General features: G+C 54.6%; 1 protein-coding gene across 6 annotated transcripts in view; it reads left to right on the top strand.

The window, feature by feature from the left end:
- Positions 1-14,296, top strand: part of spg (dedicator of cytokinesis spg) — a 49,792-nt gene that overhangs the window by 33,941 nt on the left and 1,555 nt on the right. For 2 of the 6 annotated variants that reach the window (XM_011137030.3, XM_011137032.3), the window contains exons 5-17: positions 6,453-6,537; positions 7,122-7,595; positions 7,668-7,967; positions 8,316-8,520; positions 8,683-8,865; positions 9,081-10,806; positions 10,900-10,917; positions 11,047-11,209; positions 11,577-12,014; positions 12,108-12,249; positions 12,336-13,011; positions 13,142-13,503; positions 13,920-14,275. In XM_011137030.3, coding sequence (XP_011135332.2) covers positions 6,453-6,537; positions 7,122-7,595; positions 7,668-7,967; positions 8,316-8,520; positions 8,683-8,865; positions 9,081-10,806; positions 10,900-10,917; positions 11,047-11,209; positions 11,577-12,014; positions 12,108-12,249; positions 12,336-13,011; positions 13,142-13,503; positions 13,920-14,275 — 5,128 coding nt within the window. Of the gene's footprint in view, positions 1-4,418; positions 5,013-6,452; positions 6,538-7,121; positions 7,596-7,667; positions 7,968-8,315; positions 8,521-8,682; positions 8,866-9,080; positions 10,807-10,899; positions 10,918-11,046; positions 11,210-11,576; positions 12,015-12,107; positions 12,250-12,335; positions 13,012-13,141; positions 13,504-13,904; positions 14,276-14,296 lie in introns of those variants that run through there. The other 4 variants (XM_011137029.3, XM_019840291.2, XM_025297131.1 and 1 more) reach the window with 3 other exon arrangements.

The following is a 14,296-nucleotide window of genomic DNA, read 5'->3' as shown; positions in this document are numbered from 1 at the left end:
AATTAATGAATGGCCGCGATCTTGTCGGCGTTAATAAGCGTGCAGCTGGGAGCGGAAGGCGCGCGGGACGGGGGAGGCAGGGAGACGACCCTTCCTCGCTCCTTTCCAGGACTCCCTCCGCGCGCGGCCGTAGGAAGTGCGCGACGTTGTCGTTGAACTCGACTCCCCGTTTCCGCTTTTCACGCGAATCACGTAACGTCGCTCGACTACGTCGCCCACTAAGTCCACGCTGTCCTTAATGAACGCTTTAACCATTTGCGCCCCGGCGGCGGCCAGCGTGAAGTACGACCTTCCCCCCCTCCCCCCCTTTGCTCGCGGAGGGTAGCGAGCGATATTTCAGCGAATTCAACGACAATCGCACGCAATCGGCTCGCTCTGACGAAGCGAGCGAGCACGTATCCGCGCGCCCGGGCAGTCCTGTTCTCCTGCAGTCCCGCAAAAGTCACGAACGAGAGCGGCCGCGGCTAATCGCGCTTAATCGCTCATCATTCCGTCTAATTGAGACTGTGGGGGGCTCCGGAGATTTGGCCCTGACATCTATTATCGCCATGCCTTCTGCTCCCGGTGCCCGGTGCATCGCGTTGCACGGGGACTGCTGCGGCTGTCTGAATGCGCGCGCGGTACTCGCGCCGGACCGCGTGTAGATGAATGCGCGAGTGTACTCGCGCGCCCGTCTCTCTTTCTCCTCCTCCCCCCCCCCCTCTCTCTCTCTCTCTCTCTCTCTCTCTCTCTCTCTCCCTCTTTGTGTGTGGGTATGTACCCTCGAGCAAAGGCAGCCTCGACGTTCATCTTCCCACGAACCCTTTTACTGCACGTACGAGTCTCGTTACTCGTTCCGGGATCAGGAAACACTCCCATTAAGGCCGTTTTACACGGTCACGCGAATAAGTCCGCCTGCCTGGCGCTGCCTGCGAGCGTGTATGCGCGAAGCACCTGTCCGGTGCGAAAGGGCACGCGCGACACAATCGCGCGACGACTCGACGACCGAGTCGATCCTGCGGATCCTGCGGGAGTCTCCTGCGAAGTAACGCGCGCGCGCGCGCGCGCTATCCCAGGCGATTTCTACACGGCGGGAAGAATAATATCGTGGCGTGCTCACGGGGCGATTTCTAGCGTTGCATAATCACGCGGTGCCAATCAAGATCGCCGACTGCTTAATTCGTACAGCGATCGCACAGCCCGAGCCGGCTATTTTCTCAATCATCAGCCGTCACTTCGCTCCACTGCCGTCTGCCGTCGAGTGGCTGAACATTTGCCTCGCCCCTTCGAGCGCGCGCGCTTGGCCTTTAGAATTCCGAATTGAAAAGTCGGAGGATATTTCAAGGCGAGGTATAAACGCGCGACTCTCCCGTGAGAGACGTCTCTCTCTCTCTCTCTCTCTCTCTCTCTCTCGTTATTTGCGCAGCGTGGACTTCGCATACGGCCGAACCGAGACGAAGGCGCGGAACCTCGCGCGGTCTTCTCTATGCTAATGGATTCTACACTGAAGGCGCGGATAATAATACCGTGGACACGGCACGACGCGCTCGTCGATATTTCGATGTTGAGTCACGAGTCGGAGAACGCGAGACAGGATTATACAGCGACTATAGTCCGCGAAATGCCGAAGGAGAGAGAGAGAAGAGAGGGGCAAGAGAGAGAGAGAGAGAGAGAGAGAGAGAGAGAGAGGGAGAGAGAGAGAGAGAGAGCACGCGGTTTTGCTCGCTCAAGAGTCGGAACGGGAGTCCGCGGAGCACCGACTCCCAGGAGCACCGCCGTAATTATAGCGTTTAGAGCTACCGAACGGTAACTGAAACCTCCCTGAGCGACGCGAGAAAGGGCGAGCTCCTGAAACCGACGATCTACGCCTAATGAAGAGGAAAAGCCGAGCCCTCGATGGAATGTTGCCCCGAATGATATTCCGGGGTGAAAGGGGAATCTTTGCGCGCGCGCGGGCGAGGAAGAGAGAGAGAGAGAGAGAGAGAGAGAGAGAGAGAGAGAGAGAGAGGTCGATTAAACGGATCCCAAAATTCCCCGGAATCGGCAAGATGAATGGTCCGTCGATGAGACATCGCTTTCTGCAGAGGCACTCGCACTCGACGTATCGAATCGCACTGAGAGCCATTTAACATTTCCCCGTTTTTCACGTCCTTGTCCGATTTCCCAGCTGCCTCCTGCCAGCCTGGCTCGCGTAAATGTTCGCCGAAGAATCGGCTGGCCATTTCATTCGCGAGAAACCCCGTTGACGAGATAAGCCGGGCGCGCGTTGGCTAACATCTCGAGAGGTAGTTCGATGCCCTCGGATGCTCGAGAGACGAACGGTCTTCGCCTTGGCGTGGGCGAGGATGTCGTCGAACTTCCGAAGCTCCATCGACGAGAAAGCTCGTCGTCTCCGTTGTCGTCGTCGTCGTTGTCGTCGTCGTCGTCGTCGTCGTCGTCTTCGCCGCAACCTTCGTCTCCATCTTCGCCTTCGCGCTCGTCCTCAGCGAGGCTCCACGTGTCGAGAGCGGGCCTCGCTGTACTTTACGGGCATTGGCCGAACGAATTCGTCATCCCGGGCTTGAAGACGTGGCCCGCGGTAACGGACGAGAGCCGGCGAGGAGTCGAGGGAACGAAGGGGGACTCGAACTCGTCTCCGTCGCGGAGAGCCGGTCGCCGCCGCTGCGGACCTCGACGCTGTGGAATATATCCGATATCTTTGGAATGGGGCATAGGTCCCAACGACGCGGCGGCGGACATTGCCTGAACCTGTCTCCACGCATCGAAGTCTGCCTGCTCACCTGCATTCCATCAAGAGGGGCCAGGAGGGAGACCTTTCGGGGCCCGCGCAGGGCCGTGCGCAATGCGCGTCGCACCCGGCGCACTAATCATTCGCGACTTTCGCGGAGAGACCGAGAAGAGCTCCTGCAAAGTTGTAATCGCGCATCGATAGTCGCGGAAAGCGCATCCAATGCGAGATCGTCTCGACTCGAAACCTCGACACCGGAAACCTCGACGAATTTCATTTCTCATTGTTAAAGACCGCGTCGCTCTTGCCCGGACATTATTCTCATTTTCATGAAGGATTTTGGAATGAGTCGCGACGAAACCGTGATGAGTTTCGCTTGGCTGAACAAAGGAAGCTTTTCTAAGGAGCGGCATTCGGCGGTTCCGACGATGCCGCGGAGTCTGGAAGGGAATACAAATACAATGTATTTAATCGTAATACTCCCGCTCGGAGCACCGGACGACTTGATTTGCATACGTGGCTGCGGGAGTCCTGAATACGCTCCTAGCGGACCGGCTCTCCGTGGCGAGAGTGTGGGATTGGTGCACACCGAATCACCGAGATCAGTGACGTAGTGGTGGACGCAGAGGGCGGGAAATTCTCAGGTTCGAGAGTGGTTCGCAAAAAGAAAACGGAGAAGAACAGAAAAGAGAAGCGAAGGAAGCGAAACGGGAGAAAAAGAGAAAGGAAAGGACTAAAAGTCGGAGATAAAATGAGCGAACGCGCTGGAGCCGCTCTTCTCTCTCTCTCTCTCTCTCTCTCGACGGTCTCGAGCCTACCACTTCATTTAATCTCGCCCTAATATCGTGCTCGTGAAAGGCAGCACCGTGTTGTCCGTTCCCTTTCCGCGCGCGCGCGCGCGCCTTCTCTCTTTCTCTAAAAATGGACTTCATTGTCAATTAATTCCTCTACCACGGCCCCGGTTTTTGCGCAGACTTGACAATGAAGCGCCGCGCGACGGCCGCGCGCGGCGCGAATAAACGCAAGACGCTGGAACACGAGACACCGCTATCGGGTTAAACGCGCAAACGAGTTGCGGCAGGACGGCGACGCGGAGGGATGGCGACAGCGACAGAAGTCGCCGGAAAATCGATCACTCATCGCGACCGCGAGCGAACGAAATGAACTCCTCCGCGCTCGTCATGTTGGCGGAGGACTCGTCGCGGAATAATTCGCTGCTCGCTGCTCTCTCGCCTCTCCCGCCTCTCCCGCGTTAATAGCTACGCTACTGTGGCCGTTTAAACGCTCCGAGAAGCTTTAAAGGACTGTCAGGTCAGATTTATGAAAGGACTTTCTTACGCGCGTGCTCGCGCTCCCTTCCCCCGTGTGCTCGATTTCAGCGATTAATAATTATCGACCGTCTTAATTGTCACGGTGATAACGATGTTGCGTGGCGCGGTAATTCACATGAAATTACCGCGCCAGCCTTACGCACATATTATTATCGGCATGCTGTGCCTCGCACCTCGCGAGTGACCGCCTCCTCCGTTACTTTCTTCCGCGTTGCCGCGGAATTTCCGTCCCATCCTTCTCTCTCTCTCTCTCTCTCTCTCTCTCTCTCTCTCTCTCTCTCTCTCTTCTCCTCTCTCTCTCTCTCTCTCTCTCTCTCTCTCTCTCTCTCTCTCTCTCTCTCTCTCTCTCTCTCTCTCTCTCTCTCTCTCTCTCGTCTTCTCAGCGACTCTGAACGTACTCGCCGACGTACGCGACGTCGGCGTGACGTTCTAATGAGAATCGCGAGCGATGGCTCGCCGGGAATCAGAAACTTCCTTGGAATCTGCTACATCTCGGGCCCCGTTTCTTTTCCGATAAGCTTGCGCTCCTCCGGGCTTCTTTAGCGGCTGGTACGCGCGATTCGCGCGTGTACATGTATATGCATACAAAGGAGATACGGCTGGGGGATACCTGGCACGTATCTGCATTCCTGCGAGACGGCGGCGCGCGGGAGCCCACCGCCGAGAGAGACGGGCCTGAAAGGGCCCCCAATGTGTTCGAGAACACGTCGGCCCTATGGCATGCGGCTCGGCCCAGCGCGCTCTCGGTGCTCTCGGGGTCATGAGAAGTTAAGTAGCCACTCCGGGGTCCCACTTCGAAGGCGAACCTCCCAAAGTGTGATGCAACGTACGCCTCAATCAGCGACGTGTAATAATCCCGCTTCTCATGCCCGTAGCACGCGGTGATCGATGCCATCACCTGACGACGCCGTCCGTCGCCGCTCCCTCGTCCGCGAGGGAATAATTAAAAATACACCGACGACGATGGACCGACGGTAGACTACTCTTTTTCTCCCTTTCTCTCTCTCCCTCTCTCTCTCTCTCTCTCTCTCTCTCTCTCTCTCTCTCTCTGCCTCGCGCGCTGCTAAGCTCCGCAAGCAAGGCACAAAGCAAATCGCCTTTCGCGTTCGCCACGTCGAATGATAACGTTACAAAAGTGTCGTCTCGAGAATTACGTAAGCAGTCTGAAAAGTTCTCGACCTGACACATACATGGCATTAGAAACTGTCAAACTATAATTGTATTGAAAAGTGGCATCCCTGATATAGACCCATGTGAAATTTTATTCGATCTGTCAAGTTATTCGAGTAGTAGCACCAGTTGAAAAAGCTTTTGTGCAAGATGGGTGCCGCGTTTGCTAACAACTGACCGAAAACGCGTTCGAATGCGTATTTGGCACATTTTAATTTTTGTTTTAAGCGAAATAAAATGGATTTCAAGCGTTGTTTCATGACTGTTGATGAAACTTGAATTCACCACTATGTACCACCAGAGCGAAAAGAACCTTCCGGAATCACACTTTAATGACGGTATCGAGTTATTGGAAAGACGTTGAAATAAATGTATTGAAGTTTCAGGGGATTATATTGAAAAATAAAACATATTTCACGGCAAAAAAATGTTCTTTCATCGTTAGGCCGAGAACTTTTCAGACTGCCCTCGTATTGCGGCAATTTTTCTCTTCTCTCTCTCTCTCTCTCTTTCTCTTTTTTTCTTTTAAGAGAACTCGAGAGCCGAGAAGGTACTCGAGGGTTCGTTAGTAAAATCGATCCCCTCGCGAGCGCCTGGGCTTTGATCGGAATTGACCTGTGTCTGATGTGGAAATAACTCGGCGGGAATTTTTATCGGTAATTCTAACGGTTAATGGTATGCCTGCTGTTGCGTAAGACGCTTTATTGCGCCGGGCTCGGGTAATTTTATTCTCAGGCGACGTTTTTAGCAGAGGCTCTCTCGGTTAATGACACGTGAATTAAAAATAACGCCTCTCTCGGCAACTTTTACACCAGTCATACACGCGCTCGACGGTGACGTTTACTCCCCGCGCTTCGGAGAAATGGCATTGAGTCATTTGGTGCAACTGAATTCGCGCGAAAATTCGCTGAGACGAGGAAGCGATCGACAGAAATTCGTCGGAATATTCAGCTGTGTGTTAAAAGTCGGCCGAGGTAACTGGGAACAATCGACCGAGCTGCCTCCCACGCTCCCACACAAGCGAGTTTTTCACTTGGTCAAGCTTGTTTCTTCCCAGAAAAATTCAGTTACACCAACCGAATCGCCCTTCCCCCTGCCTCCCCCCCCCCGTACGTTGATGCGCGTCTCCATCATCATCGATTGTATCCGATAATCAATTTATCTCGGGCGACTCGCGCGCTACCCCCGCGAAAATTCTTCTTCTTCTCTCTGTCACGGTCCGTATTTTTCTCGCTACATTGCAGGAAGCTCGGCCTGGACCTGGTGCCGCGTCAAGGTGCTCACATGGTGGACCCGGATACCATGTCCGTAGTCGAATTGTATCATGTGGTAAGTGTCACGAACGCGCAATTCGAAACGTGAGAACCGCAGTCGAATAGCACGCCACGATGAAAAACGAGCAGCGCACGCGCGAGCTGCCGGCGGAATTCATTAAAATGCCGATCACGAAGGTAGCCTCGTTTAATTTCTCGACGTGCGAGGCGATACAGTTACCTTGCCGACCCTGGCTCCTCCCGGCCACGAGCAGAGCTGGTTATGGTCGTTCCAATTGGCGCGCGAGCGTCTTGATATTTCGCGCGATGTCATGACTACGAGCCTGATCGTTTCCATCCATCGCAAGCGATAAAACCCGACGTAACGTCATTCTCACGTGAGACCCAGCTCGAGGTGGGTCGGTGCGTTCATGAAGCAACAGCTCCTTCGGCTAATTCCCGCCGATATCTCGCGACATTACAACGACAAAATCCCCCCCCCCCCCCCACCTCCACCATTGGCTCAACCTCGACTTAGGAGCGAGTATCTTAACTCCGTAAGCCCGGGCTGAGTTTTGGAAGCTGACCTAATCTCGCTATAAATAAATGACGTCACCCGCGTAGCTCTAATAGCAGGCTTTCCTCCTTCGGGGATTGCAGCACGTGCAGAGCGCCGAGAACTCGCAGGGCGCGTCGGCTCGCGGCACCCTGCGCCGCAAGGAGCACAAGAAGATCCTTACCCACCACCTGCACTTCTGCATGAGAGACTTCGGCCACTCGGTCGGCGAGGACACCGAGATCTACTTCTCCTTGTTCGACGCCAAGCGGCTGCAGTACCTGAGCGAGCGCTTCCTCGTGCGCATCTCCAAGGAGGGCTTCTCCAACTACGTGGAGAAGATGCACAACAACTGCACCATCTTCACGGATCTCGGCAACTCCGACCTCAGCCGGGACCTCTACATGATCGCCCACGTGATGCGCTGCGGCAGGATGCTGTACTCCGACTCCGGCAAGAACAAGACCGGGACGGCTACCTACAGACGGCCTCACGGAGTCGCGGTGCTCTCCCTGGCGATGCTGTCCTTGGCGGAGGCCGCGCAGGATCACGCGGAGGAGCACGAGGTGACGTTCAAGGTAAGCGAGGAAGATGGAGGCTGGTGGGAAAGGTCGGCTCCTGTCGAGAACGGACTCCTCCGTTGTCCGCAGGTGTACCAAGGTGATGAGAAGGAGTTCCACCAGCTGCACGAGCAGATCATACGTAACAACAAGTGCTCGCCGCTACCCGGGCAGCCCAATTACGGGATAGTGGTGTCCCTTCGCATCCTGCACGGCGAGCTGTCTCAGGTCCGCGAGGAGAACCCGTTGCTGTTCAAAAATATCTGCCTCACGAAGAAGCTCGGCTTCTCCGACGTCATAATGCCGGGCGACGTGCGTAACGACCTGTATCTGAAGCTGGAGCGGGGTGAATTCGAACGTGGCGGCAAGTCCACCGGCAAGAACATCGAGGTGCGATTCTTCTTCTTCGAGTGGACAATTCTTTTTCGCCGCGCGAAAGGGAACGCACCGCGCTGAAATTCGTAATTTCATGCGGTGCTTTTGCGCTCGACACAATATCTCGCGACTCTCGATATTCAATATTCTTCACGTTCGATATTCCGGGTATCCAGCGCGGTGAGAAACCCTCCTTCAGAGTTTTTAATACAACAGATTATAATGTTGCGAGCGAGACCGCCCGTCTATCATTGGCCAGAAAGTGGAGTCGATGAGTTCTTTGCTTCGTCAGGAATAAGAGTATCTCTGAGTAAAATGAATGAAGATCACTCGTTCGAATTCTGTTGATGTGAATGAAATCAGGTGACGATCTTGGTCCTGGATGCGGACGGTCAACCGTTGGAGGGCTGCCTGTTCGGAGCCGCGGGGATGGACGGTAGCTCCGAATATCAGAGTTTGGTCATATATCATCACAACAGCCCGTCGTGGGCGGAAACCGTGAGACTGGCGATACCCATCGACAAGTTCTACGGGAGCCACGTGCGTTTCGAGTTTCGACACTGTTCGAGTAAGTTTCCGATGGATGTCGGTCAAGCGAACTCTGGCCTTTCACTTTTCTCTCACGTCCTCGCCCCACTCCGCCCACGCGTCGTCTGCCTCTTCATCTATTCTCTATCGGAACTTTTTTTTTGCCCACCCCCTCCCTCGATCGGTGGTGCTTTTGTTTCAGCGCGCGAGAAGAACGACAAGAAGCTCTTCTCCTTCGCGTTCGTGCGGCTGATGGAGCCCGGAGGGGCTACTCTTCAGGATGGTCCCCACGAGCTGTACATTTACAAATGCGAGGAACGTGCGAAATTGGATTCGCTGAGTTATCTGTCGTTGCCGAGCAGCGCGAGAGAGCCGAGCGCCTCAGGTAATAAGGCGCCGTGTCTTGCTCAACGAGCTAAATGTATTCAAATGATATTCGGAATAATAACGACGAGCGAGGAAGAAGTAAATTAGTAGTCGTTCAACGGGTGAAGATGAAATGAAAAATCAGCCGGCCGAAACACCGAGGGTGTATGTGTGTATTACGGTAACAGTCGGGGGAGATCTTTACACGCTGCTTGTGCGGTGCTTGTTCACCAGGTCCGCCGGCTTTCTCCAGATCGCCCAAGGAAGCCGTGTTCGTGCACACTTTGCTGTGCAGCACCAAGCTGACGCAGAACGTCGACCTGCTGAGCCTGCTGCAATGGAAGGCTCATCCGGAGCGCATATCCGAGGCGCTGAGTCGCGTACTTCGATTGGACGGCGAAGAGCTGGTGAAGTTCCTCCAGGACATCCTCGACGCGCTGTTCTCCATGTTTCACACCGAGGACGGTAATTCAACGGCGCACTCGGGACTGGTGTTCCAAGTGCTCGTCTCCATCTTCAGCCTGCTGGAGGACTCCAAGTTCGAGCACTTCAAGCCGGTGATGGACGCGTACATCTCCGACCACTTCGCCGCCGCTCTGGTGTACAAGGGCCTCCTCAGCAGCGTGCAGCACTGCGCCGATTGGGTGACTGCGGCGGAGAAGCAAGAGCCGATCATAAAGTGCTTCCGTTCGCTCGAGTACATCTTCAAGTTCATCATTCAGAGCCGACTGCTGTTCGCTCGGGCGACTGCCGGCCAATACGAGGATAGCTTCAAGCGCGACCTGTACTGCGTGTTCGCGGCCCTCAACAAGATGCTGTGCATCCCGTATGAGATGGTGCTGATGTCGCAGATCGCGCTGCTGCTGTCGATCGCGGCGGTGTTCGAGCAGCTGGTGGCGGTGCTGCCGGTGCTCGAGGTGGCCAAACTCACCTGCACGATGTTGGACTCGCTGCCGCGGGAGTCGTCGCCGCAGCTCACGCAGGCCAAGCTGGTGGCCATCAAGAATCTCACCTCGTCCAGCCTATTTCGTGAGGACGACGAGAGCAGGAATCTGCTGCTCGGCACTGTGTGCAAACATCTGCGTTTACACTTGGCACGTAGGGAAGAGCTGCGCTCTTGCACGGATATCTTGGGCGAAATACTCAGCTTCCTGCACAAGCGCGGCAGGGACACGAACAAGGTCAATAATTGCATCCACCACGACGTTGAAACGCTCTGCCTGTCCGTGCTCGACATGCTCATACAGACCATACAGATCGTGATCAAGGCTAGCGGCCCGGTTCTCGGCTGCTTAGTGGCCTGTTTGATCGGATTGCTTCAGCTTCTCGACGAGTATCATTACACGCGGCTCTGGGAAGAATTGACGCACGCAGGCGAGCGGAAGCCGCTCAAGGACTTCCTGCTCAAGGTGTTCGAGGTGTTGGGTGAGCTCGTGCGCCAGGAGGTCTTCCCTCCGGACTGGCTGGTCATCAGGATGCAGGCCAACAACGTGATCCTGAGGTCGCTGCAGGAGCTTGCGCAGCCGCTCGCTTTCCGTTTCCTTCATGGCGGTTTCGACTCGCAGCTCTGGTCAACATATTTCAACCTGGCGGTGGCTTACCTCACCCAGCCGTCGCTTCAACTCGAGCAGTTCTCCGAAGTGAAGAGGGAGAAGATCGTGGAGAAGTACGGCGACATGAGGGTCCTCATGGGTTTTCAGATACTATCCATGTGGTCGCACTTGGGCGAGCGTAAACTCGAGTTTATACCCGGCATGGTCGGGCCCTTCCTCGAGGTCACTCTGGTGCCTGAGAGCGAGCTCCGCAAGGCGACTCTGCATATCTTCTTCGACATGATGGAATGCGAGCAGCGAGCCCGCGGGAGTTTCAAATTGGTGGAGTCCGAGCTGATCGACAAACTGGACATTCTTATCAGCGAAAACAAGGGCGACGACGAGTACAGACAGCTGTTTAACACTATGTAAGTTTACGTGTGTGACGAGCTGACTTGATCGAATTCTCCTACATAGTCTCACGTCGATATACACATATTTGTAATTTCATGCGGCTTCAGGGAACACCTTAGCGCCGTGTAAGTGTTACGTTTGCAGTCAATTCTGATTTCCTTCTTCGAATGTGTGTGTGTGTGTGTGTGTGTGTGTGTGTGTATGTGTGCGTGTGCCTGTCTCCGGTTTAACGTAACGTTTATTGTCGCGTACAGATTACTGGACAGGGTGCAGTCCGAGGATCCAGCCTGGAAGGACAGTGGGACTGCCTTCATAACGTCCATCACGCGTTTGTTGGAGAGACTTCTCGATTACAGGAGCGTGATCCAGGGCGACGAGAACCGCGACAAGCGTATGTCGTGCACCGTCAATCTGTTGGTGCGTATATTATCAACAGCAATCTCGGATTGCGCGTAACCAAACCTGTACGTGTACGTGTACGTGTACGTGTACGTGTACGTGTACGTGTACGTGCAAGTTACTTCTCTCTATCTCAACTTGATTCGTGCTAATTAACTGCCGCCGTGCGACTGACACATGTGTTGAGCTGATGTGATTACATCTGGTGCGCGCACGTTGTCTCGTCGTGCGCGCGATACTTAGCACTTCAGTTTGCGCTCGCCGGTGGAAATTTTATCGTTCCTCCGATCGCGTCCTCAGTCGCTCAATCGTCAGCCATTTGTAGCAAAGTGCACGGGTGCAAATATCTCACAGTGACATGGGGATACTCCTGTTGCTCTTGCAGAACTTCTACAAGAACGAGTTCAACCGGAAGGAGATGTACCTGCGCTACATCTACAAGCTGCACGACCTGCACCTGGCCGCCGAGAATTATACGGAAGCCGGCTTCACGATGAAGCTCTATGCTGACCAGTTGGACTGGGGATCCACAATGCTGCCACCCGATCACGCCCATCCTCAGCAGCCGGAGTGGCAGCGCAAGGAGCTGCTTTACCACAAGATCATTCACTATCTCGACCGCGGCAAGTGCTGGGAGAAGGGTATCCCTCTGTGCAAGGAACTGGCGGAGCTTTACGAGACCAGGCTGTACGACTACGCCAAGCTCAGCCACGTGTTGAAGTTGCAGGCCACGTTCTTGGATAATATCCTCACGCAGCTGCGCCCTGAACCGGAGTATTTTCGCGTTGGATTTTACGGTCTCAGCTTTCCGCTTTTCGTCCGAGTAAGTTTGCCATGAATCCAGGGTCTGCGAAGAGACTCGCATGATGCGAGGCATGAGCTCGCTTGACATTATCCCCTCCTTTCTTTGTCACAGAACAAGTTATTCATCTATCGCGGTCTGGAGTACGAACGGATAGGAGCGTTCACGCAACGCCTGCAGACCGAGTTCCCCTGTGCTCAGATACTGATGAAGAACTCCCCGCCAGATGAGAGCATCCTTACCTCCGAGGGTCAATGTAAGCGAGACTAAATTCAGCAGCGACTCTCTGAGATTGGAAGTGATTGCCAGTGTATTATCCCTTTCGCCCCATTGTTTCCCCAGACATTCAGATCTGCAATGTGAAGCCGATCCCCGAAGAAGGCAGCTTAGCTTGCAGCGGCGCGGAGGTACCAGAGCGCGTGGTCGCCTTCTACCTGGTGAACGACGTGCGCAGGTTCACATTCGACCGGCCCCTTCATCGCGGCCCGGTGGACCGTGAGAACGAATTCAAGTCGCTCTGGATCGAGAGGACAACGCTGACGACAGAAGCACGACTGCCGGGCATTCTGCGGTGGTTCGAGGTGATCGAGAAACGGTCCGAGCTACTGGCGCCGGTGCAGTACGCCTGTGAGACCATGCAGAGCGTAGAGAAAGAGTTGAGAAGACTAGTCACGCAGTACAGAGCCGAGCCGCACAGGAACATCAACCCCTTCAGCATGCGGCTGCAGGGTATCATCGACGCCAACGTAATGGGCGGCATCACCAAGTACCAAGAAGCCTTCCTCACGCCGGAGTTCGCCTGGCAGAACCCCGAAATGGTGCCGCACGTGAACAGACTGAAGAGCCTAATTCTGGACCAGATGAACGTCCTGGAGTCCGGCCTGGTGTTGCACGGCCAGATCGCGCCGGACGGGGTACAGCCGCTGCATAAGAGGCTGATTGAGAGATTCACGCAACTCAAGCAAGGCCTTGGTCCTCTGGCCAGGCAGAGGACCATTCATCAAGATAGCATTGTCAAGTAATTATGAGCTACAGTGATATGATATCTTTATCCGATTAGAAACCGATCAGAGTCGTTCCAATGTAACTTACATTTTTCCAACTACAAGTTTCCAACGCCTTGCGTTATTGTACGCGCGCTCTTCTAGTTCGCCACTGCCACCCCTGCCAATCAACGACAAGCAGCGTCCGGCCACTTTGGAGACCGCCGGTTCCAGAGCGTCGCACGCCGACAGCGACGGTCTGCCGGAGGACGAAGGCTTTTACACTAGAGTGGACGGCGCACCGCCTCCTATTCCACAACGAGAGGTTCGCCCACGTTCCGTGGGCTATGGCTCCACACCGCCGAGACCCACACATCAGAGATCCCTCAGCAAACCGCTGAGTCCGAAGCTGCCGCTGAGGCATTCTCTGCCGACTCCTACCGACGGCGTGGACCAAAGCGGCCTTAGAAGCTCCTGGAGCGAGCCCGGACCCGAGCCCGCTCCGCCATTACCACCTAGAGGCTGCAGTAAGTTAATTTCTTCGTTCTCGCAGTTTGGAAGAGAGCAGCAGGTGTTTTTTGTTATAATTATACCGCGCGTGTATGTGTAGATTCTTGTTTAATTACTTCATATTAATTACACAGTCAATATACGAACTAATTAGAAGCGTGCAAGAATGATACTTTCTTGTAATAATCTCTGATTAAATCTCTGACAGAACGCGATGAGATAAATATATAAAATTTGTGAATAATTTAATCTGCAAATCTCTTCCGGCAATAAAAATGCCGAATGGCGATCCGGAGTACAGTTTCGTCGAGTTGTTGATGTTGCGAATTATTTCGCAAAGTGACAGAATGAAGACTGTGAGTTCTACTCTCGGACGAGTAAAGTCGCCAAGGGAGTATATCGCGACTCGTGCACGCAGCGCTTCTTGTTTCAGCGCCGGACAAGAGAGACTCCAACGCGAACACGAACACGAACACGGTCGTGCCACCGGCGCCGCCGAAACGTCTAGCACACAAACGCAACACAGAGTGGAGCACAGACGACGACTCTGAGATGCAGAACGAGCCGAACGATCTGCGCGACAGCGGCATCTCCACCGCCAGCCTGCTGGACTTCCAGTCGCACTTGACGAACTTGAACAACCTCGGCTACGAGGACTTTGAGCCGCGCTCCAGGTGCAACGACATCATGAACATCTCGCCGCCTTCTGTGATAAGCGCGCTGAACGTCTCCACTGGTAACTTTGCCAGCGGCACATTCCAGGGTTCGCATTCTCTTCCGGGCCAAGAGGTGAGGGTTATGAAATTGTTG

This window comes from Harpegnathos saltator, unplaced genomic scaffold (assembly GCF_003227715.2).
Source record: "Harpegnathos saltator strain DR-91 unplaced genomic scaffold, Hsal_v8.6 scaffold170, whole genome shotgun sequence".
Taxonomy (NCBI): Eukaryota; Metazoa; Arthropoda; class Insecta; order Hymenoptera; family Formicidae; genus Harpegnathos; species Harpegnathos saltator.
The sequence above is the reverse complement of the archived record's forward strand: the minus strand, read 5'-3'. Positions and strand labels throughout refer to the sequence as shown.